This window comes from Helianthus annuus, chromosome 16 (assembly GCF_002127325.2).
Source record: "Helianthus annuus cultivar XRQ/B chromosome 16, HanXRQr2.0-SUNRISE, whole genome shotgun sequence".
Lineage (NCBI taxonomy): Eukaryota > Viridiplantae > Streptophyta > Magnoliopsida > Asterales > Asteraceae > Helianthus > Helianthus annuus.
The window spans coordinates 172,289,832-172,316,411 of record NC_035448.2 but is presented as its reverse complement, the minus strand read 5'-3'; the positions used below and the strand labels follow the sequence as shown (position 1 = coordinate 172,316,411).

General features: G+C 39.9%; 1 protein-coding gene across 1 annotated transcript; it reads left to right on the top strand.

Moving 5' to 3' along the window:
* Window positions 1-21,013: 21,013 nt before the first annotated feature.
* Window positions 21,014-25,104, top strand: LOC118487961 (FT-interacting protein 3-like). Its single transcript, XM_035984901.1, has 2 exons — window positions 21,014-21,233; window positions 21,793-25,104. The coding sequence occupies exon 2, from the start codon at window positions 21,851-21,853 to the stop codon at window positions 24,848-24,850; it is 3,000 nt and encodes a 999-aa protein (XP_035840794.1). The 5' UTR covers window positions 21,014-21,233; window positions 21,793-21,850; the 3' UTR covers window positions 24,851-25,104.
* The last annotated feature ends 1,476 nt before the right edge of the window (window positions 25,105-26,580 follow it).

Below are 26,580 nucleotides of genomic sequence, written 5' to 3'. Positions count from 1 at the left end.
TGCGCCCGATCAAGCGGTATTTTAAATACCGTACCCCAAGCCCGTATAGGGAAAATAAGTCAAAAAGTATTTACCTGAGCAAGTATAAGTCACAAACGATAAGTGGTGGTAGCTTTTACCGGGCTTCCTAATCTGGAACAAAGGTTTATAATTAACCTATTAGATTCCTAACGGGTCTTTTATTTAAGCCTAAGCTTTGACCGGTTAGTTTTAGGAATGATACGGTTTACGCACGATTAAGCGAAAGACCGGATAGAATGTGATTTAGACCCGACAAGTTTGAATACTTGTATAATATGGGTATACTAAATACATTCTGGATTTTGAAATAAAAATGATATCGTTCGACCCGTTTCGGTCAATTTACGCAAACTAGTTACGTAAACCGAACCGAACGCGAAAAGGGCGATACGGGTAGCCAAATGATTCAAATGCAAGTTCCCTGATGTAATATGCTTAAAATATGATATTAAATCAGTAAGTTATGTTCTATATTGCCCGGAATAATTTTAAACCCAATTTATGCCTTAGAAGGGCATTTTGGTCATTTAAAAGATAATAAAAGGGTAAAATTAGAAATATGAGTTTCGGGTCTGGTTCATACAGTAAATATACTTAATATAACATATTATATCAGTAGGGTATGACCCATTTATCAAATTTATCATTTAAAACCAAACTATGCACCGTAGGGGCAATTTAGTAATTTCACAAGGGCTAAAAATGCCAAAACTGGAAACCTGGGTTCAAAATATTATACTTACTGTTATTATATGAAAATATGTAATTTACATTAGTAGGTATAAGTCTTGTAGGTTTAAAACAAGTATGACGCTTACTATGCGCTTAAAACGCTAAAAATACGATTTAAGGGCGTTTTCGGGTTTTCAAATAAAATCTGAGATTTTTATATTTCCAGAAGTCTTATAATAATTTATTCATCATACAAAATCAGTAGAAAAAGGTTTCGGGTCAAACGGATGTGTAAAACTCCTTTTATGGCTAAAACGGTCAAAACCGACATAAGCCGAAATGGCTAGGTGATCGAGGATCCGTTCAGCCAAAAATTAATTAAAAATCATCAAAATTCCCAGAATATTATATATAATCAGTTGGTAAAAAGTTTTGTACCAAAACGTGGCCAGAAACGGGTTTTACGCAAAAAGGACCGTTTATGTAAATTTATAATATAGTTTTACGCTAATGGCCATAACTCACAATCTGGACTATCAACTGATCCGAAATTTTCGGTGCAAGTTTATATAATAAAAATACAGATCTCTACTCTTTTACTTTTCCAAAAATCCCGTTTTAAATCAAAAAGGGCAAGATAGTCAACTTTATGCATAAACCGGAAACAAGCATTCGAATAGGCTAAGCATAGACTCAATCAAAGAAAATTCCAGAGAGTTTAACTAAAATAAAAATAGTCAAAAATACTTTCCAATACAGATCTTGAACATGCATGTACGAATCCGAATCGATAGTCTACGAAATAATCGTTTTACAAGACTTTCGGTTCCGATTCGTGTCTACACTATAGATTGTCGAGTTGATGATGATTAAAACACATTCTTATATGTGTTACAAGTTATTTTTAATGATAAATCAGGTTGCATGTCATCTATATCATTAATCATGTTATTTTTCACAAAGATTGCTTCTGTTGACTTTTTAGAACCATGTTTGACTCGACATTAAGCATGCATGTAGTGGGAATCAGTTAGTACCCTTTAGAGGGTTTATTTCCCACATAAATACTAATCTATAACAAGTTTCAATTCGAGAAATTACTGAAAGAAATCCGTTTGATCAGAAAGTCAAAGGTTATGAACACCCAGTTTGACTTTTACTAATAATCACAACAAGAATGGATTAGGGAACGAATTGAATGCTTACAATGGTCCTAAGGATGTTTAGTGGACTCTAGAAGTCGGCCTTGATGCTCAGATTATCTCCAGAGAAGCTTTGAGAGCTCTTGCAAGTCTTGGTGTTCTTGTTCACTATTGTAAATGTCAAGAAATGAGCTAAATTCGGATTTAAAGCTGAGATTCTGAGGTTTACTGTTGATGGTAGGCATGCATGGCTCTTAATTGGTGCAATTGGAGGCAAGACCAGCTGTTAGCAACTCAAAATCGGACCCAAATCTGACCCAAACACGATTTCTGTCGCTGGGCAACCCACGCGGCCCGCTTGGGCTTTCCCAGGCGGGTCGCCTGACCCCTGTTTCAGCCAAACAACTTTCGTGTATTGACAGAATTGGTCCCTGAGCTTGAACGTGCCGTTTCGGCTACTTTTCTCGACCCGTAAACCCCCAAACTTGGTTTCTAAGAACCTTAGGACTTTTACCAACATGGTAATGCCCTCGGATAACTTTGCGCTCAACCGAAAAGCCCTGAAATTCGACGTTGACGCTTCTAGTCCCTTAAGTACGGTTTTGGCCATAACTTTCTCATACGTTGACGAAACTTCATGAAATTTTTACCACATATTCTAGTGAGTATATTTTAGCTATACAAAGCTTCGGGTCTGCCAAAAGTTCACTCAGAGGTATAAATTAAACATGTTGACACTTTTGGCCCCTATAGTTTGAAATACTTCACTTTCGTGCAATTTCCGCGTCGTATGATCCATGAACCATCCGTTAAAGGTTATAAACATTATGTGGGGTTATCATAGAGCCTATTTATCCATTGTTGACACTTTGGACCCTTACGTTCCATAGTTTTCACTGTTTGTCACTTTTAGTCCCTCTAAAGTATGTTTTCACATAACGGAACCTTATGACACGTGTCAAGACATTACTGGACGAAATTTTTCGAGGTGTTACATCCTCACCCCCTTAAAAGAAATCTCGACCCCGAGATTTATTCAAACAAATGGGGATATTTCTCTTGCATCGTGGATTCCACTTCCCACGTGTATTCGGGACCTCTACGGGCATCCCATTTGACCTTTACAATAGGCACATGCTTCCTTCGAAGCTTCTTTACCTGTCGATCCTCAATCGACAAAGGTTTTTCAACAAACTTTAGACTTTCGTCTATGTGTATATCTGTATGCGGTATAACCAGTGAATCGTCAGCGAAACACTTCTTCAAATTACAGATGTGAAACACATTATGAATGGCACTAAGCTCTTCAGGCAAGTTTAACTTGTAGGCGACTGACCCGACACGTTCGATAATCTCGAAAGGTCCTATATACCTCGGGCTCAGCTTGCCTTTCTTTCCAAATCGCATTACACCTTTCCAAGGTGATACCTTAAGCAACACTTTTTCACCCACATCAAAGTGAAAATCCTTGCGCTTAGGATCCGCATAACTTTTCTGCCTATCCCTGGCAGCTTTTAAACGATCACGGATTTGAACGATCTTGTCTGTCGTCTCAAAGACGATATCTGGTCCAGACAACTGGACATCTCCAACTTCTGCCCAACAAATGGGCGATCTACACTTCCTACCGTATAGGGCCTCAAAAGGCGCAGCCTTTATGCTGGAATGGTAGCTATTGTTGTAGGAGAATTCAATCAGTGGTAGGTGCTTATCCCAACTACCTCCTAAGTCGATCGCACATGCCCGAAGCATGTCTTCCAGAGTTTGAATAGTACGCTCACTCTGACCATCAGTCTGAGGATGGTAAGCCGTACTAAAATTCAGACGAGTGCCCAACGACTGTTGGAAACTCTTCCAAAAATGTGACGTATATCTAGTATCTCTGTCAGAGATAATAGATATAGGTATACCATGTAGCGCTACTATCTTATCGACGTATAATTGAGCTAACATATCTGAGCTATACGTCTCCTTGATGGGTAGAAAATGAGCTGACTTAGTCAGTCTGTCTACTATGACCCATATGGTATCATTTCCCTTTTTGGTCTTCGGCAACTTGGTGATAAAATCCATTGTCACCATTTCCCATTTCCACTTGGGAATTTCAGGTTGCTGTAGCAAACCTGACGGCTTCTGATGCTCAGCCTTGACCTGCGCACAAGTCAAACATTTGGCCACATACTCGGCCACGGACTTTTTCAAACCAATCCACCAGTAGTTTGATTTCAAATCCTGGTACATCTTATCAGCTCCAGGATGAACTGAGTATTTAGAGCTGTGGGCCTCCTGGAGGATAACATCCCGAAGTCCTCCATATACTGGGACCCATATTCGTCCGTTTAGTCGTAACATTCCATCCTTGTCGTGGGATAACTGCTCCTCAGTTACTCCCAACTTTTCCGCAGGATAGTTAGCTTCCAGCACAGCTTCCTTCTGTGCAGCTAACACCCTTTCATTCAAATTATTTCTTATTTCAATGCGCTTGGCATTGATTCTGATCGGTTTAACCCTTTCTTTTCTACTTAAGGCGTCGGCAACCACATTTGCCTTGCCTGGATGGTATCTTATCTCACAGTCATAATCATTGAGAGTTTCCATCCATCGCCTTTGACGCATGTTCAATTCCTTCTGATTGAACAAATGCTGAAGACTCTTGTGATCCGAATAAATTATGCACTTGGTTCCATACAAGTAATGTCTCCATAACTTCAAAGCAAATACAACTGCACCCAATTCCAAATCGTGGGTGGTGTAGTTCTTCTCGTGCACCTTTAGCTGTCGAGAAGCGTAGGCAATGACTTTGCCTTTCTGCATGAGTACACAACCCATGCCAGTATGTGAGGCATCACAATACACCACAAATTCATCTATACCATCTGGCAACGTCAATACTGGCGCATTGCTCAGCTTCTGCTTCAAAATGTCAAAGGATTCCTGCTGCTTAGGGCCCCAGTCAAATTTAATCTTCTTACGGGTCAATGAGGTTAGGGGCGCAGCAATCCTTGAGAAGTTCTCGATGAATCTTCTATAATATCCTGCCAATCCGAGGAAACTACGAATCTCGGTAGGCGTCTTCGGCTCCTGCCAATTCATGACTGCTTCGACTTTAGCGGGATCTACTTGGATACCACGCTCGCTAACAACATGTCCAAGGAACTGGACTTCACGAAGCCAAAATTCACACTTCGAGAATTTGGCATAAAGCTTCTCTTGATTCAAAAGTTTGAGAATACAACGAAGGTGTTTCTCATGATCAGTTTGGCTCTTCGAATAGATAAGGATGTCGTCAATAAAGACGATAACGAACTTATCTAAATAGGGTTTGCAGACGCGATTCATGAGGTCCATGAACGCGGCTGGTGCGTTAGTGAGCCCAAACGGCATCACTAGGAACTCGTAATGTCCATAACGAGTCCTAAACGCTGTTTTGTGTACGTCTTCCTCCTTGACCTTCAACTGATGATAACCTGACCTCAGGTCAATCTTGGAGAAATAACTTGCTCCTTGCAACTGATCGAACAGATCGTCGATCCTGGGTAACGGATACCGATTCTTGATAGTGACCTTGTTAAGCTCACGATAATCGATGCACAGACGCATCGAACCATCCTTCTTCTTAACGAACAAGATTGGCGCTCCCCAAGGAGACGAGCTAGGTCTAATAAAACCTTTGGCTAAAAGCTCATCCAACTGCGTCCTCAACTCCTTCATCTCCGTTGGTGCCAATCTGTATGGTGCTCTGGCTACAGGTGCTGCACCTGGAATGATATCTATCCGAAACTCTACTTGCCTATCCGGTGGCAAACCGGGTAGTTCTTCTGGAAACACTTCAGGATATTCCGAGATAACAGGAATATCTTCAATCTTCGGCTTCGGCTCATCTATGGTAACTTGTGCCATATAAATGACACATCCCTTCTGCATGCACCTGGATGCCTTGAGCATGGACACTTGCTCCGGCAATCCATGCTGGGTATCTCCTTGAATAGTAAGTGACTCACCAGACGGAGTCTTAACTATTACTTGCTTTCTGTTGCACAGAATCTGGGCTTGGTTACTCGACAACCAATCCATGCCTATCACTATGTCGAATCCAGCTAACTTAAAGGGAAGCAAGGATAGCGGGAAAGAATGATTCCTAATGGATATAACACATCCATCTAGAACAGTCGAGGCGGTTTCTATGGTTCCATCGGCTAATTCCACCTCATATTTCACGCTTAAGGTTTTAACAGGAAGGTTCAACAGTTTACAAAACTTATTATCTACAAACGACTTATCAGCTCCAGAATCAAACAAGACTCTAGCAAAAACATCGTTTACAAGAAACGTACCGGTAATGACGTTATCGTCAAGGACTGCTTCCTTTGCGTCCATTTTGAAGACTCTCGCATTAGTCTTCTTCCCTTCCTCGGCCTTCTTCGCAAACTTTGGACAGTTGGGCCGAATGTGACCTTTTTCGTTGCAACCAAAACACGTTGCATCCTTCATCTTCTTGCAATCCACAGCCTTATGATCGGTGGACTTGCAGATTCCACATCGCTTCTCCGAAGACTGGGATTTTGTTTCAAACCGACACCTCCCAAAGTGGTGTCTCCTACAAAACTTGCATCTGGGTTTTTCACCCGACTGATGATCATTTTTCCTAGACCCCGACCCTTTCCTGTGGTCGTTGTTCCCTCTATGTCGCTTTTCAGATCTTCGTGAGGTGTCATCCTCACGTTTTCGTTTGTTCTCCTCAGAGCTCTTCATGGCTCTCAATCTAACCACGTCTTGAGTGAGGGAGAGTGATAGATCCGCTACGGACCTAAATGTAGTGGGTCTTGAAGCTTTGACGCTGGCTTTAATCTCCGGTGCCAAACCCCCAATGAATCGAGCAATCCTACGCGGCTCCGGGGTCACCAAGTAAGGCACTAAACGAGACAGCGTGTTGAACGTAGTAAGATACGCTTGACAATCGAGGTTCTTCATGACTAAGGATACAAAATCCGATTCAATTCGCTCGACCTCGTGCTGCGGACAGAAGTTCTCTTTAATCAGGGCCACAAACTGTTCCCATGACAAACCGTACAGTGTGGCCTTACCGGCAGCTTGTAGGAGTGACTTCCACCATGCTAACGCATCTCCTTTGAATGACTGGGACACGTACTTCACGACGTCCCTATCAGCACATCCGCTGATATCAACTACAGTGTCCATCTCATCAATCCACGTCATGCAGTCGACGGCTCCTTTTTCCCCAGTGAAATCCCTGGGCTTGCAAGATACAAAGTATTTGTACGTACAGGACCTGCTGTACGTGTCACGTTTCAGCTCAATCTCCTGCTTTGGGACGCTGCTGTGGTTGGAGGAATGATTATCATCCTCAACTTTCTTTGGCTCACTCTTTTTAGATGGAGGCTTACTATGAGCCCCAGAATGAGTCTTAGCCTTGACATGCGTCACTGAGCGGGTTCTACTCTGAGTACCACTAGATTCTTTGAACTGCCTATCCATAGCCTTGGCGACAGCATTATCAATCAGTGCTTGCAATTCTGCACCGGTAACGTGAATCTTTGCATTATCTGAGCGTTCCCCAGAATGACTGTTGGTTTCTTCCGATTTGGCCATTGTAGCTTTAAGCTACAATAAAGGACAAGGTCTTATTTAGAACCTAACAGTACTATCGTCCTAGACGATTTATTAACCATGGTATCAAAAACCTTAGCAGTTAATTTAATAAATTTCATTCAGGCTCTTATTAGCAATCAAGGAATGAAAATATATATATTGGCACCATAGGCCTAGTCACAAGGACAACCACTAAATTATAAATTTAGATTTTTATAGGACTATAAATTGTATAATTAAACAAATAATCCTTTACTAGACAGAGAGTCATAAACCACAACTGTCATTATATAACATAGTTATAACCCGTGGGTATCAAGCCATTAATAGACTCGTGTACAGATATAATCCGTAGATATTTCTTTACTAGGCAGGGAGTCATAGACCACAACTGCCACTGTATGACATAGTCATAACCCGTAGGTATCAAGTCATTAATAGACTTGTATACAGATAAAATCTGTAGATAATTTATTTAAAAGGGTGGCTCGTGTGATTCTACAGATCACGCTTAGCCAGAATGTTAACATGTTCTCAGATGTTAACAGGGAGTTGAATCTTTTCAACCAGGTTTTACCATCAGAGCCAGGCCTGTTAATAAGGCATTCAGGCTAGGTTATACCTTACTAAGATTCTTATAAAATGGCAAATTAAATAAAAATTGATATTTTCCATTATTTTAATATTATTCATGCATATAAATAAAATGATAAATTCAAATTAACCATTTAATTTCCACGAAAATACCAGTACATAATTGCCCTAAACGGGACTTTGAAATAACATAACTAGCATGAATAACATGCCCACGCAGGGGCTAAACAAGTACAACAATATCAAAATAAAATAAAACAAACCCACGCAGGGGTTAACAGGATAACATACCCACACAGGGGTAGAGAAAGATAGATATACCCACGCAGGGGTAGAGTACTGGAATAAATGTCCACGCAGGGACATGAGTACATGCAATGATAATCGAAGGATTCAACGATCCTTCTTGCTCTTACCCTTGAGCAAATCAAATACCTTCTTAAACATGCCACTGGTGCGTCGGCGATCCTCTCGCATATTGTGCTGAAACTCGCGTCGCATGCTATCAATCCCCTGCAGGATCTCCTGAACCTGCGGCGGCGACATCATAGGCGCCGGTGGTGGTGGCTGGTAGTGCTGCGGCTGCGGCGGCTGGTAAGGCTGCGGCTGTGGTGGCTGCTGGTAACCCGGAGGGTAACCAAAAGTAGATGGGCCAGCAGCCCAAGGGTCTCCAAGTGGACCACTATGTGGGAGTGAGCTGTAGTTCACAGCTTGCCAATAAGGGTCTCCCGTGTAATCATAACCCTGAGGGAATACCTGCTCGAACGGGTTGAACTGAGCGGCACTAGCATAAGCCGGAATCGGCTCTCCAAAATTCTGCGGCGGCAGAGGCGGGATCGGAACAGAAGTAACCTCCGATACGGGATGCTGAGACTCCCCTGTCTCGGACTCCCCGGGAAGAGACGTGTAGCGGCTGCTACTAACACGTGGAGGGGTGCCTATGCGAATCCCTCCGCGCGTAGATATGCGCGCATTCCTCCTAGGCCTCTGAGACGGAGGAGGTAAGACTGGTGGCGGCGGTGGTGACGGAGTGATCACGTCACGCCACAGGGCCTCAGATAGGTCCTGCGGTAGAGGCGGCTGCTGCTGGAGCTGCTGCTGCTGCGAGTGGTGCTGTGAGTGCACCGGCGAACCATGGAGCGATTGGAGCATCGGAGTACCATGGAGTGATTGAAGCATCGGAGAGTTGTGGCTAGGGGTGAAGTACCAATCATGCTGCTTGAACCTCTCCTGGAAGCTGTCCACACCATTAAATGGTGATCCTGTGTATGGCGACCCATCCGATATCTCAATCGGGTGGTTTGGTGTACCTGATGGTGGGAGCGAAGGGTCCGTCTCCTCGTCTACGTCCATCTCGTGACCACCAGAAAAGTGGTCCTCCTGTCCAAGTGGGTTATGGCCCACTGGCTCCTCCACATAAGCATTAGGGTTATACAAACCCTGGTAGGCTGGCGCTGGATACTGCTGCGGTGACTGGTGCAATGGTATGTACGATCCATGCGAACCATGGGGCCCGTTCTCCGAGTGGGGCCCAAACGAGTGGGGTAACGACGGAGAAGTGCTCGCGGAAACCGAGTGCCTAGCAGGCTCGGCAAAAGACCTCCAAAGGTCGTTAGCGGCTGTGTTGTGTGTAGCAGATGGAGCCCGCCTATGCGAGGGACCAGCCTCATGATCGTGCGATGTAGGAAATCCTCCACGACCTCTCATCCTTGGCGGCATCCTGATCCTGTCAAAAGTCAAACAAGTTGCACAACAAAATATATAAGACAATGCATTAATAAATAAAAATAAATTAAACGAAATGTCGAACATTTCCTAAGTTCTTTGTCTAGACTCGAAAATCGAGAGATGTGCAATTGTGTAACTGAGATTAAACACATTAGGATAGTGTTTAATTCACTCAGCGTTGGCTCTGATACCAACCTGTCACACCCCGATTTCCACGTGTCACCGGTGGGCCCGGTGTGGGGTACAGTGACGTAGTTGGCATCGTCATAGACAATCAACACAATATAATAATGCACAGCGGAAGCAGAATAGAAACATTTCAACTTTTAAATAAAGTGTAATAATAAATATCACAGTAGTTGAAATGGATCCACAGGCGGATCAAATAAAAATAGAAATAAATAGTTCAACAGATAAATGTCGTCCGAGTTTGCGAGACTATTGTGGACGCTCTCTAGGAAACAGCCAGCCTATTTCCGTATAGTACCTGCACTTAATCTTTTGGGAAAAATACGTCAGTTTACACTGGTAAATACAAATCGACTGACTCATTTTGAAAATGATTTAAAATTGATTTAAATGCACAAGGCATAAATATTTTTATTAACTTGGGATAATTATATAATATAAACTTGTGAACGATTTACATGCACTCATATCTCTGGTGGCCCGGGATCTACTGTCCGGGCTAGAGATTAAATGACACACCACATTAAAGAGTTATACACGACGGGTGTACGCCTACACCCCGTGCTCTGGTCGTGGCCATCTCGTAAGATAATGCCAAGGATATCCGGGACACGGTCAATAACCCCCCAAAGCCTTTAAGTAAAACAAGACTGTTTAAACGAAGTCGCACAAGCTATTCAAGACTGTACACCCATAAGGCGCAGGACTTGTGCGCCCGATCAAGCGGTATTTTAAATACCGTACCCCAAGCCCGTATAGGGAAAATAAGTCAAAAAGTATTTACCTGAGCAAGTATAAGTCACAAACGATAAGTGGTGGTAGCTTTTACCGGGCTTCCTAATCTGGAACAAAGGTTTATAATTAACCTATTAGATTCCTAACGGGTCTTTTATTTAAGCCTAAGCTTTGACCGGTTAGTTTTAGGAATGATACGGTTTACGCACGATTAAGCGAAAGACCGGATAGAATGTGATTTAGACCCGACAAGTTTGAATACTTGTATAATATGGGTATACTAAATACATTCTGGATTTTGAAATAAAAATGATATCGTTCGACCCGTTTCGGTCAATTTACGCAAACTAGTTACGTAAACCGAACCGAACGCGAAAAGGGCGATACGGGTAGCCAAATGATTCAAATGCAAGTTCCCTGATGTAATATGCTTAAAATATGATATTAAATCAGTAAGTTATGTTCTATATTGCCCGGAATAATTTTAAACCCAATTTATGCCTTAGAAGGGCATTTTGGTCATTTAAAAGATAATAAAAGGGTAAAATTAGAAATCTGAGTTTCGGGTCTGGTTCATACAGTAAATATACTTAATATAACATATTATATCAGTAGGGTATGACCCATTTATCAAATTTATCATTTAAAACCAAACTATGCACCGTAGGGGCAATTTAGTAATTTCACAAGGGCTAAAAATGCCAAAACTGGAAACCTGGGTTCAAAATATTATACTTACTGTTATTATATGAAAATATGTAATTTACATTAGTAGGTATAAGTCTTGTAGGTTTAAAACAAGTATGACGCTTACTATGCGCTTAAAACGCTAAAAATACGATTTAAGGGCGTTTTCGGGTTTTCAAATAAAATCTGAGATTTTTATATTTCCAGAAGTCTTATAATAATTTATTCATCATACAAAATCAGTAGAAAAAGGTTTCGGGTCAAACGGATGTGTAAAACTCCTTTTATGGCTAAAACGGTCAAAACCGACATAAGCCGAAATGGCTAGGTGATCGAGGATCCGTTCAGCCAAAAATTAATTAAAAATCATCAAAATTCCCAGAATATTATATATAATCAGTTGGTAAAAAGTTTTGTACCAAAACGTGGCCAGAAACGGGTTTTACGCAAAAAGGACCGTTTATGTAAATTTATAATATAGTTTTACGCTAATGGCCATAACTCACAATCTGGACTATCAACTGATCCGAAATTTTCGGTGCAAGTTTATATAATAAAAATACAGATCTCTACTCTTTTACTTTTCCAAAAATCCCGTTTTAAATCAAAAAGGGCAAGATAGTCAACTTTATGCATAAACCGGAAACAAGCATTCGAATAGGCTAAGCATAGACTCAATCAAAGAAAATTCCAGAGAGTTTAACTAAAATAAAAATAGTCAAAAATACTTTCCAATACAGATCTTGAACATGCATGTACGAATCCGAATCGATAGTCTACGAAATAATCGTTTTACAAGACTTTCGGTTCCGATTCGTGTCTACACTATAGATTGTCGAGTTGATGATGATTAAAACACATTCTTATATGTGTTACAAGTTATTTTTAATGATAAATCAGGTTGCATGTCATCTATATCATTAATCATGTTATTTTTCACAAAGATTGCTTCTGTTGACTTTTTAGAACCATGTTTGACTCGACATTAAGCATGCATGTAGTGGGAATCAGTTAGTACCCTTTAGAGGGTTTATTTCCCACATAAATACTAATCTATAACAAGTTTCAATTCGAGAAATTACTGAAAGAAATCCGTTTGATCAGAAAGTCAAAGGTTATGAACACCCAGTTTGACTTTTACTAATAATCACAACAAGAATGGATTAGGGAACGAATTGAATGCTTACAATGGTCCTAAGGATGTTTAGTGGACTCTAGAAGTCGGCCTTGATGCTCAGATTATCTCCAGAGAAGCTTTGAGAGCTCTTGCAAGTCTTGGTGTTCTTGTTCACTATTGTAAATGTCAAGAAATGAGCTAAATTCGGATTTAAAGCTGAGATTCTGAGGTTTACTGTTGATGGTAGGCATGCATGGCTCTTAATTGGTGCAATTGGAGGCAAGACCAGCTGTTAGCAACTCAAAATCGGACCCAAATCTGACCCAAACACGATTTCTGTCGCTGGGCAACCCACGCGGCCCGCTTGGGCTTTCCCAGGCGGGTCGCCTGACCCCTGTTTCAGCCAAACAACTTTCGTGTATTGACAGAATTGGTCCCTGAGCTTGAACGTGCCGTTTCGGCTACTTTTCTCGACCCGTAAACCCCCAAACTTGGTTTCTAAGAACCTTAGGACTTTTACCAACATGGTAATGCCCTCGGATAACTTTGCGCTCAACCGAAAAGCCCTGAAATTCGACGTTGACGCTTCTAGTCCCTTAAGTACGGTTTTGGCCATAACTTTCTCATACGTTGACGAAACTTCATGAAATTTTTACCACATATTCTAGTGAGTATATTTTAGCTATACAAAGCTTCGGGTCTGCCAAAAGTTCACTCAGAGGTATAAATTAAACATGTTGACACTTTTGGCCCCTATAGTTTGAAATACTTCACTTTCGTGCAATTTCCGCGTCGTATGATCCATGAACCATCCGTTAAAGGTTATAAACATTATGTGGGGTTATCATAGAGCCTATTTATCCATTGTTGACACTTTGGACCCTTACGTTCCATAGTTTTCACTGTTTGTCACTTTTAGTCCCTCTAAAGTATGTTTTCACATAACGGAACCTTATGACACGTGTCAAGACATTACTGGACGAAATTTTTCGAGGTGTTACATCATTTTATCGATTTAGGACCCACGCGTTGCAAAAAACTTGTTAAATGGAAAAAATAGACGTAAAAACGTTGAACCACACACGCACGTTGCGCCGTGTTAACTCGCAAAATAACGTAGAAAAGAATAACTAAGTCGACGTATGATCCGCCCGTTGTGGCGAACTTGCCAAAGGGGGAAAATAGACACGTTGCGACGTACCTGTCAAATGTGAAAAAATAGACCAAAAACATTGAACCACAAACGCGTGTTGCGAGGTATTAACTTGCAAATTTTAGAACGAAACATAAAATGAAAAACTTGCGAAAAATAAAAAGTATGGGGGTCCAAAGTTGTAAATAAAAAAGTTTTGGGCTAAATTACAAAAGATGAAAAATTTTGGGTTAAAATTAAACAAATTAAGAGGGTTAAAATACAAAAGATGAAAACCTTTGGGTTAAAAGTGAAAAATCAAAATATTTAAAAAAAAAAAACACCCCATGCTTGGGGTATAATAACACAATGCAACAATGTGTTGGTAATTTATATTATGGAAATGATTTTAGTGTTGATATCTCATATCTGTATGTCCTCTTAAGTTGTTTTACTAATAATTTGATAAACGTTGTACTGAGATATATGTGTAATCTTAATTTTATACAATACTTATATATATATATAGCTTATATAACTGCATTTTGATACTTTTTTGAAGACGAGAAAGAGTTAGCAAAAGCACTTTTCATCTTCGTCACTTCGGGATGGGGGGGGGGTGCTATCCTATCTCTCGAGTAGTAAGAGTATGTGAAGCCTCCTACTACTAAAAAAAGAAGTATACTACTTCGTAAGGTGCCAGCCAGTTAGTTATACCCTTTCAATATATAAAACTTTCTCTTGAAACGGACAAAGCGGGCTCAGGACAAGACGGGACGCTGACAAGATGGAGAAGGTTGAGGTGGAAGATGACATGGCTAAAGATATGGGATGAAGAGAATGGAGAAGGGTGATATTCACTTGAATAAGTTTTGCCACAAAGAAGGAAGAAGAAATGGATGGAAGGGGAGAGGGGATGCAAGATGAAAAAAGGATGTGGGAGATTGGAAACTCCACTAAACACACTGCAAAATGAAGGCACAAAGGATGCTAAGAGCATTCATATCCTTGGAATCAAAATCTGTGTGTGTGGTTTTTAAAATATAAAGAGTATAAAAAGTGGTTGTGAGTGGAGGAGAGAGAAAATGTTACTGTTCATCTGTATATTTGGGGGGACACTGTTCACCCACTATAATTTTTTAATATATATTAAAAGTGGTTGTGAGTAAAGGAGAGAGAAAAATGTAATGATAAAGGTATAAAAATATTATTTAATTGAAAGAGTTAAATGCCATTTTAGTCCCTGTGGTTTGCGTCATTTTGTCAGTTTAGTCCAAAGGTTTCATTTTTAACCTGTGGGTCCAAAAAGGTTTCACAGTTGCCGTTTTAGTCCACTGGGTTAGGGCTGAGCAGTATACGGTTCAGAACCGCCAGAACCGGGGAACCGAACCGGAACCACTAGATCCAAACCGTATTTTTGTAGATAGGGTCCGGTTCTGGTTCTTAAATTTGGGTAAAAACGGTTCCCGGTTCGGTTCCAGTTGAAAGCACAGTTCCTGTTAAAGAACCACTAGAACTAGTTGGGATTATAAATATTTAAAACCCTATTTTATTAATGGGCTTTTCAACATCATACGACATCCTAATTCTTATTCCCTCCTCTTATATTCATTCCACAATCTCATCTTTCATCTTCTAATTCTTCTCCATCTCTCAACCCTAACCTTAATTGCTATCATACAAGTTCATCTTCATCAACACCCTGCAACTACAGGAACGCTATTCTACATGACCTTTTTTTATGATTGCATACATTTTCTTTCTAGATGTTTGCTTTCTGATACATAAAGTTCTCTGTATGTGAAAATAAAAATTGAACAAAAATAATCAAATCAATGTTGATCAAATTGTAAATGTGTATATTAATAGTGTATCACTTGGTAATACAGTAGATGCATTACTGATCCACGTGAACCAAATACAGTAGATGCATTATTCGTTTATTTTTTTTAATTGCTAACACTTGGTTTCATTTAGATGTCTATGAGAAGATTGAGAGGATGAAGATCGAATGAAGTTTGAAGATGTTTGTTTTAATTGTTAACACGATGGTTGTAATAGTTTTATTTAGAGTTTGTTTTATGGCTTGAAATTTTTTATTGTTGCTTTGCTACTTTTATTTTTGTTGGTTTGAACATTGAATGTTGCAACTCTTAGTTAATGTTTTAGACTGCGGGGTATGGGGCGGGGGTTTGGGCGTGGGTGGGCTGAAAACGCCCAAGCCACCACCCCGGGTGGGCATGGGTTTGGGCATGGCCCCTTTTTCGTGGGTTTCAAGCCGGGCGTGGGGCGGTCTGGCCAAGCTGACATGGCGGGTTGTGAATGGCCAAACCAGGCTAGCCGTTGGGCTAAAAAAAAAATTTCTTCCTTTATAAATACTTTACAATATTTATCATTTTTCTCACACAAAATCAAACACATAAAACACAATCTCGCCATGAGTTCTTCAAGTTATACTGAATCGTCATCATCATCTGACGATGGGGCGGAAATATTTCTAGCCATCATGCTTGAAGCGGTTGCGTCCCAAGATCTTTGGTTATGGCATGCGTTCTTCGGTATGACAGGTTCACATAATGATATCACCATCATAAACCACTCGCCCCTTTTCAATGATCGAATAAATGGTATAAGACCCAAAGGAACTTTCTTTGTAAACGGGGTTGAGTACTTGTATGGGTACTACCTAGTTGATGGGATTTACCCAGAGTGGGGGGATTTTGTAAAATCATTCACAAAACACGGTACGACAGATCCAAAGAGATTAAAGTTTAACAGGGTACAGATGGCTGCACGTAAAGACGTCGAGCGAGCATTCGATGTTTTGAAGAAAAGGTGGCGAATATTACAAATACCTTGTCGACTATTGGACAAGAATCGGATTGGAAACGTGATGTACACATGTATCATTCTTCACAACATGATTTTGGAGGACGAAGGTAGAGCGGTCGTTACCCACTATGATGACGATGATTCCCAACCAGGTAACGTAACAGACCAAGATAAAGCGGTTAATGAATTTTGGATCAAGTCAAGGGATATACATCACAACCTTCGATCTGATTTGGTGGAACATGTTTCAACGATTCCTGGGTTCGAAACCGACGAAGACGACGAAGAATGATTGTTTTTTATTTTAATAATTATTATGTTTGTTTATGTATTTAAAAAAAATATGTTTTTTATGTTTTTAATTAATTTAAATATATATTAAAAAAAATGATGATGTGGCTAGGCCACGCCGGCCCAACCCACGCCCAATCCAAGCCCCACCATACCCCATTAAAACTTGGGTTTGGGTTAACATCCACGTGTCAGCAATTGCCCCAACCCACGCCCAACCCAAGCCCCACCATACCCCGCAGTCTTAAATGGTTTGATTTGTTTTTATTGAATTGATAATTTTACGATTTAATTGTCAACCGGTTCCCGCGAGAACCGTTTACACGAGAACCGTTTAACCGGTTCGGAATAGAAACAAAACCGTTATAATACAGTTTGGTTTCGGTTCTTAAATTTAGCAATTAACGGTTCTGGTTCGATTCTGGTTTGGTTCGGTCCGGTCCGGTTCTGAACCGTTGCATAGCCCTACACTAGGTTAACTTCATCCATTTTTTCTGTTAACGAGAAGGCCAATTCGGTCATTTTATATGGCCGAATTGCCCTTTTAGTTAACAGAATTACATACAAAATGACCAAATTGGTCTTCTCGTTAACAGAAAAGATGAATGAAGTTAACCGAGTGGACTAAAACGACAACTGTGAAACCTTTTTGGACCCACAAGTTAAAAATGAAACCTTTGGACTAAACTAGCAAAATGGCCCAAACCACAGGGACTAAAATGGCATTTAACTCTAATTGAAAAGAAGAGATATAAAGTATTTGTTTTTAGTGGAAGTATATTGATATATGACTTGTTTTTTAATGGAATGTATGTATATTTTTAAGGAGTTGAATGTGAATGCTCTAAAAGGACTATCTCCCCCCTTAGAGCAATAGGGCTAGAGGGTGTGATTATAACCCTCCACGTTAGCGTCATGTCACTCTACTTTCATTGACCATCCAAATTCACCACTTTATAAGGTGTGGTCATGACCCAAAGTACCATTCCCCTCCTTTTAATTTATTTTTGCCTAAGTCAAATCCTTGAAATTTGGAAAAGTTGAAGCGTGGTTGACGTGGTTTAAACCACACGAACCACGGTGGTTTACACAGGAGGTTGTGTAGCAGTAGTTCCATAGTCTTATATGGCAATCCATGATACAATCCACCACCCTCATACCCCATAGCTGTAGCCAAGAGTAAAAGTTTGGATGCCACATCACACACTCTCTCTCCACACATGTTTCATCAATTCTCATCGGGAAAAAATGAAATTAGACTACGTGTAGTGGTAATGTCTCTATCCTTGGGCGTTTTGCGTTATGTGGCAGCCCAGTTAGCAATGAGGCATTATGGGGCGTTTTCTAAAATAGGTGTAGTGGGGATGTGGGCATTGTGGGGCATTATGTTTGTAATAAAATTAAATAAAAAAACCATCAAAAATCTTATTGAACAAACAAAAGGAAGATGAAGGGTGATTGGCCAAAAGCAAGGCGTGGAAAAAAGCACGTCAAAAGCATTTTGGCTGAAAAAAACGCCCACCAGGATAGTAAAATGGCGCTGTGAAGCGTTTTTTAGAGAAAATCGCCCAAAAACTGGTGTTACTTATGGGTGTAAACGAGCCGGGCCGAGCCCAAGCTCGACCAGGCTCGAGCTCGGCTCATTAGGTTTTTATGAAGCTCGTGAAGCGTTTTTTTAGAGAAAATCGCCCAAAAACTTATGTTACAGTGTTACTCCTCTCTCATCCATCCAGAGGCCACATATATTTTAAACGTCCTTTTCAAACACGCTAAAGATGTTCTTATCACTTTCACGTCCCTATTTCAGTCTAACTATATTTTCTCACGTAGTAAGTTCCTCTCCCTTTCTTTTAGAAGTATTTATCATCAATTATCAAAAATTAATTTATCAGCTTTCACTTTATGCATAGCTACAAATTAGATTAATGAGTTAATTGTCAAAATCGTCCCTGAGGTTTGGGCACGTTTGTCATTTTCGTCTAAAATGACACTTTTGTGCCAAATTGCTCCCAACGTTTGTAACTTTTTGCCATTTTCATCCAAACCACTAACTTAGTTTATTTTTTCTGTTAAGTTGAAGATTTTTGGATGAAACTTGCAAATATAAAACCATAGGGACGATTTTGGCAATTTACTCAAACCTTTTTTAATTTCTTTTATTTAATTATTTTGTTACATATATAATAAAAAAATATGCATGGAGTTTTTAGAAAAAAAAATTAATAGTTTTGTCACATATTTTTTATAAATTTTCATCCAAGTCACTAACTCAGTTTATTTTTTCTGTTAAGGTGAAGGATGTTTTAAATTGTATAAATTAAGACAGAAATTAGTTTACAACTTCTTTATATAAATCGGTTTTATAAAGAGAAAACGTCATTGGTGTGCAACAAATAACAATCGATTACAACTTTTAGTATTTATCAATTGTAGAGATAAAAAAAAATTGTAAAACGTTACATATTTTTTAAATGTGTTGAGCACCTAGGAAATATGTTGGTAGAAATAAAATATTTATTTAATTAAGATTATGAGAGTAACTAACGAATACTTATTCTGAGTGGCTTGAGTAAAGAACTTTTGGTTCATAGCATTATAATTACAATTTGGTAGGTAATTTTAAGGTTTGGTAACGATACGTTGTTTGATTGGGGGGGGGGGCACTGGCTTATGTTTTTCCTTAGAAGCGAATTTAAAAGATTAGAAGATAAATTAGAAACTTGGTACATATGATAAGATTTTTTTATTTGATCTTTTTCAATAAGGTCACCAACATTTTAGTTTAATAAAATTTAGAGGTTTAAGTAGATTTTATTGTTATAAAACAGATCTATATAAAAAAATAGAATTTATTTCTGTCTTAGTTTATAAACATCCTTCGCCTTAACAGAAAAATTAACTTAGTTAGTGGTTTGATGAAAATTTATAAAAATTATGTGACAAAGCTATTATTTTTTTCATATAAAAATTGCATGTATATTCTTTTTTATTATATAAGTAACAAAATTAATTAAATAAAAGAAATTTAAAAGAGTTTGAGTAAATTGCCAAAATCGTCCCTGTGGTTTTATATTTGCTAGTTTCATCCAAATATACTCAACTTAACGGAAAAAATAAACTAAGTTAGTGGTTTGGATGAAAATGGCAAAAAGTTACAAACGTTGGGGGCAATTTCGTACAAAAATGTCATTTTGGACGAAAATGGCAAACCTGCCCAAATCTAAAGGACGATTTTGGACAAAATGAAATGTTGGGTAACAGATAACAAGATGCGTTACAACGCATATGGGTTAAAACATATCATTTTAGGTTCGAATTCTAATCAAATTTTTTTTAATGAATCGTTTAAGAAAATATATATATATGAGTTCATAAGCTCTATCCCTATCCTTTTATGGTGGCTAGCTGTGGTAACAAATGGTAGAATCGATGGTGGTGGTGCGTCATGGTGGTGACCATGGTGGAATCGATGCGATTGGTCATGTATTGATATCATGATATGATGCGATTGTCACACCTAATATAAATTCATTTTACTTGAAAAACACCCTTATACACATATGGAAATTTCACATTATCTTCATGTTCTATATCGACTTGCAAAAATGTATAGTCAATCAAAATGTATGTTAGTTTTATCAAATACTACTACCAGTGGCGGAACTAGCACATTAAATCAGGGGTGTCTCAATTTTTTTTATCGTGCAATCATATAATATTAGAAAAAACGACAATAAATAAATAAAATAAAGCAAATACCTAATAGATTTGTCGTCTTCTTTTTTCATAGCTTGAAATCGCTTCATCACATCTTCGTTTTTTTACCTTATGAAAAAATCATTTTCGGCCGCACAACCATGGCATTTTTCAAATTGATTATTTTATTGTTTGGGTTTTATTAGTTAATACAATTTGGGCTTAATTATCATAAAACTAAATATTTGAGCTTAGTTACCAAAGGTTTTGAACTTAATGAATAATATCAAGTTTCATAATCTTCTTTTAGGTGTATTCTCGTATATATTTAGGAGCATCTTATGTATAAACCGAAAAAAATTACACTGTGAATTCAAATACGGGGTGGAGCCCCGTGTTATGGCTAAGTTTACATTGATTCCGGCCCTGACTACTACTACGTAAGTTTGGTGTCCATTTATAATATTATATCATAAAATATTATATGCCATAAGAAAGAATAGTCTTTGCTTAGTATTAAAATAATAATAAAATAATGTTTTTAAAAGCGGAGTTGAAATAAACAAGTGGCTGAAATTGAAAATAAGCGTGTTGTACTCTGACACTATAACCCCACAATATTGGTCGTTTACTCCCATGAATCATCCCAGAATTTTCACTTCATCTTCTTCATCTTTTCTTTCATATTCTCTGTTTTTCTTCTCTTTTAAATTTCAATAACAAATTCATCAGATCATAAGGTGGATAAACTTGTTGGTGAAGCTGTTACAAGATTAAAACTTTAAAGGTAATTAATTAATTGTTTCATTTCACTTTTTTTTCTGTTTTTAATTAAGCTCTGATTTGAAGAAGAATCATATGCTGATTTTCACTTTTTGTTTGATAGTTTGACTTTTCTGCTTTGTGATTTTTTATGGTTGATTGTTAATTACTTTGAAAAATACGCGAATTGAAGTAGTATTACCTGGTGTTTTTGGAATATATTCAGCATAATTTTTAAATATCTTGTTCCAAAAGAAAGAAAAAAAAAACCCTAAATTCGGAATTTGTTCTGTTTGACCTAAAAGTCAAAATTGATTGAAAATTGGAGTATGAAGTATAAACAAGCTAAAGTATTATCCCTTTTGCTGATGAATCTTTGTTGTTCCAATTTCTGATTTTATTCCCCCCTTTTATCTCTAAAAATTGATTCTTTTTCTCAAAAAGCAAATTTGGAATCTCACTTCGTCATCGTAAAGATTCAATTTTGAATCTGTGATTCTGTTTATACACATGTGTTCATGAAATCCCTTCATTTTTTTCACTGTAATTTTGTGTTTTAAGAGGTTGAAACTGATTTTTTTCAGGTGTGCATTGACGCCCACCAACTGTTTGTGAAAAGTCCTCTGAGAACAAATTGATAACATGAGCAACCTGAGGCTAGGAGTTGAGGTCAAAAGCGCCCACGGGCTTATACCGAAAGACGGTCAGGGTTCGGCTAGCCCGTATGTGGAGCTTCACTTTGATCATCAGAAGTTTGTAACTACTGTTAAAGAAAAGGATCTTGACCCGAGTTGGGACGAGACTTTTTATTTCAACATTTCGGACCCGAGCAACCTGCATAACCTTAAACTTGATGCATATGTATACAACAGAACAAAAGGAGGAATTAACCCAAAAAATTTCATGGGTAAAGTTCATATCCTTGGGACTTCATTTGTACCTTATTCGGATGCTGTTGTTTTCCATTACCCTTTGGAAAAAAAGAACATTCTTACGCGTGTAAAAGGCGAGTTAGGTTTGAAAGTGTTTCTCACTGATAACCCGTCGGTTATGTCATCGAATCCACTTCCTCAGATGGATACTTCCTCTCATGGCCGAAGAGAATCGAAAGATTCAAGAAGAACGTTTCATCATTTGCCGAACTCCAACGCTGTCCAACAACCGCATATTCCTTCGCAGCAACCGTACATGGCAGATATGAACCAGCCGCAGCAAGCATACGCATACGGAGTTGACGAAATGAGAAATCAAAGTCAATTTCAAGGTCAATCGAAGGTTGTGAGGATGTACTCTGGATCTTCATCGCAACCGATGGAGTATGCTCTTAAAGAAACAAGCCCGTTTCTTGGCGGTGGGCAGGTGATCGGGGGACGCGTTGTGACCCGTGATAACCGTCGAGCGAGCACTTACGACCTCGTGGAAGCAATGCAGTTCCTTTTCGTTCGCGTCGTGAAAGCACAAGACCTCCCGAGCATGGACGTGGCCGGAAGTCTCGACCCGTTTGTTGAAGTACGGGTCGGGAACTATAAAGGGATCACACAACATTTTTCCAAAACATCAAACCCGGAATGGAACACGGTTTTCGCATTCTCTCGAGAAAGAATGCAAGCGACCGTATTAGACGTTGTGGTTAAAGACAAAGACACGATAAAAGATGACTTCGTTGGGCTCGTTCGTGTAAATCTTCACGATATTCCAACAAGGGTCCCACCGGATAGCCCGTTAGCTCCAGAATGGTATCGGCTGGAGGACAAAAAGGGTGAGAAAAAGAAAGGTGAGCTAATGCTTGCAGTCTGGATGGGGACACAAGCCGATGAAGCCTTTCCCGATGCTTTTCTTGTGGATCAAGCAACGAACAACGTCGATAGCGCTGTTTCTTCAATGTACACTCGCTCGAAAGTCTACCATTCGCCAAGACTTTGGTACGTTCGTGTTAACGTAATCGAGGTTCAAGATCTCATTTGGGGTGAAAAAAACCGGTTCCCGGATGTATACGTAAAAGTACAGATTAATAACCATGTTTCGAAAACAAGATCGGTTCAAGCAAGAAACGCAAATGCGTTATGGAACGAAGATATGTTGCTGGTAGCTGCTGAGCCGTTTGAAGATCATTTGATTCTTACTATCGAAGATCGAGTGGGACCCAATAAAGAGGAAGCTTTGGGGAAGGTGTTTATACCGTTGAATAGTATCGAGAGACGTGCGGATGATCGGATGATTCCTTCGCGGTGGTTTCATGTTCAAGACCATGGTGATCACGATGTTGATGAGAAGATGAAGAAGAAAGATAAGTTTGCTACTCGGTTGCATCTTAGAGTTTGTCTAGAAGGCGGGTATCATGTTCTCGATGAGTCAACTCAGTACAGCAGCGATCTCAGACCGAGTGCTAAACAGCTATGGAAGCCGTCGATTGGGATACTGGAAGTCGGTATTCTAAACGCTAGTGCACTTCACCCTATGAAAACCCGAGATGGTAGAGGAACGACGGATGCGTATTGTGTCGCTAAATACGGTCACAAATGGGTTCGAACAAGAACAGTTATCGACAGTTTGACTCCAAAGTTCAACGAGCAATATACTTGGGAAGTGTACGACCCGTCAACGGTTATAACCGTGGGTGTTTTCGACAACTCTCAGGTCGATAACGACTCTAATTCGAAAGACGTGAGAATCGGTAAAATCCGTATCAGAATCTCGACACTTGAAACGGGTCGGGTTTATACACATTCGTACCCGTTGCTCGTTCTGCACCCGTCAGGTGTCAAGAAAATGGGTGAGTTGCATCTGGCGATTCGTTTTTCGAGTACTTCAATGATGAACATGATGTATACGTACTCGAAGCCACTGTTGCCTAGAATGCACTATGTGAGGCCGTTGACGGTGGTTCAGCTTGACCTGCTACGTCACCAAGCTGTCGGGATAGTGGCGGCTCGACTCAGCCGAGCAGAACCGCCGCTGAGGAGAGAAATAGTTGAGTTCATGACGGATGCGAATTCGCATCTGTGGAGTATGCGGAGAAGTAAAGCGAATTTCTTCAGGCTAATGTCGGTTTTCAGTGGCGTTCTTGCGGTGAGTAAATGGTTTGGTGAAGTTTGTTTGTGGAAGAATCCGATCACGACGGTGCTTGTTCACGTCCTGTTCGTGATGCTCGTGTCTTTCCCGGAGCTTATTCTACCGACGGTCTTCCTCTACATGTTCCTTATCGGACTTTGGAACTACTGGTTTAGAGCACAATACCCTCCGCATATGAACACCCGGTTATCATATGCTGACGGGGTTAACCCCGACGAGTTAGACGAGGAATTCGACACGTTTCCGACTTCTCGCCACCCGGACGTCGTCCGGCACCGGTATGACCGGTTACGAAGCGTGGCGGGAAGAATCCAGTCTGTGGTGGGCGATATCGCAAGCCAAGGGGAAAGACTACAAGGCCTGCTGAGCTGGCGAGATCCACGCGCTACGCTTATATTCATGGTGTTCTGTCTTGTGGCTGCATTTGTTTTATACGCAACGCCGTTCCAGGTGCTTGTGATACTGAGCGGGTTTTATGTGATGAGACATCCGAGATTTCGCCATAGGTTGCCGTCTGCAGCGTTGAGTTTCTTCAGACGGCTTCCAGCGCGTGCCGACAGCATGCTGTGAGTTTAAGTATTTGGTCACAGGATTCGTATTGTGTTTGCGATTTATGTATTGTATTTTTGACTTTCGTAGCATCGAAAGCGTTGGGTTGTTGAATTTGCAAGTTGTTCGTGTTTATATGATTCGAACAATGTATGTTGGTCTTGTTTGTAAGTAGAGGATGGTTTTGTAGATTGTAGCCATCTTTCTGGGATCAAATATACACTTTAGTTAATGTATCTTTGGCTGAAACTATGAAACACATCTTTGGCTTCTAATGTATCTGTAGTAGGGATGATCATTTGGTATCGGGTACCGGTACCGTACCGGGTATATTCGGTACCAGTACCCACTTTCCCCGTTTTTTGGAACCGATACCGGTATTTATGGGTAAAACACCGGTAAGTACCGGTACTGTACCGGTACCGAACAGATTCTGTAGTCGCTTTGTCGGTGTCTTTACTTGCACTTTTTTCCTAATATTGTATTAATTGCAGTCTTAGAACTACTTAACTACATAAACAATAAGGGGTAACACTACACGTTTTAACTACTGAAATTAGACGTATATTTTTAAAATTGCATGTCTATTATATAATAGACATTTATTTTTAGTCAAAGAAAATATCATACAACACGTTAATCTAAAACGCTTTTAGGGTGGTGGGGGCGCCCACGGATTTAAGCACAGGTTCAAGCGAGGAGGCCAGGGAGGCAGTGAACACCGCCACCGCCGTAAGTGGTGTGGGTTCCCTTGGCAGCTTCACTTCCGGATTCACGAACCCACCGCCTGTGTCTTCCTAGCCATTGTCTTCCAAGAAGGCCAGATGGGTGCCCCCTCCTAGTGGTGCACAAATCGGGTTTTTTTAAAAACCGGGTTTCGGGTAGGATCGGGTTCGGGTAGGATCGGGTTTTACAAAATCGGGTTTTTTTAAAAACCGGGTCGGGTCCGGGTCCGGGTTCTCTACCAAAAATGTATACCCTATATACCCGGGTTCGGGTAGGGTTCGGGTCGGGTTTTATAAAACCCGGGTATTATAATACCCTATTTCCGGGTTCGGGTCCGGTTCGGGTATTCATCGGGTAGGGTTCGGGTATGCATCGGGTTGGGAAAAAACCCGCACCGGGTATTAAAAAAACCCGACCGGAACTATGCTTATAAAATGTATCAAACATAACTCTCACACATAGACATCAAATCTATTGATAAACAGAGGCACAATTTGTAGTTCTTCATGTGGTTATTCTTGAACTTTATAAACCAGAGGCACAATTTATTAAATACAAAAACTAATAATGATATTAAACAAACAAAGAAAATAGAAGGGCCAACATATATTGGCATATTTATTTCCACTTGTAATGAAATATACTAAATAATTAAGTAGCGGTGGCAAATATCATTAGAAACCTAATAATTAAACAAGATTACATCAAAGTGCATACATAATTTTGTTAAATCATAAGAACTAGAAGTCTTAATGCATACATAATTAAACAAGATTACATCAAAATCGGGTTTTTTTAAAAACCGGTTCCGGGTATTTATAAAACCCGGTTCCGGGTTCGGGTTCGGGTTCGGGTTCGGGTATTTATAAAACCGGGTTTCGGGTATAAACCGGGTATAAAAAAACCCGGTTCCGGGTTCGGGTTTTAGATCAAATATGCATACCCGGTCCCTACCCTACGGGTAGGGTCGGGTTCGGGTATAAAAAACCCGGGTTTTATAATACCCGGTTCCGGGTTCTTTTTTC

Bases quoted from the DNA above. Each gene is read 5' to 3' on its own strand.
- LOC118487961 (XM_035984901.1), top strand. From the start codon at position 21,851: ATGAGCAACCTGAGGCTAGGAGTTGAGGTCAAAAGCGCCCACGGGCTT.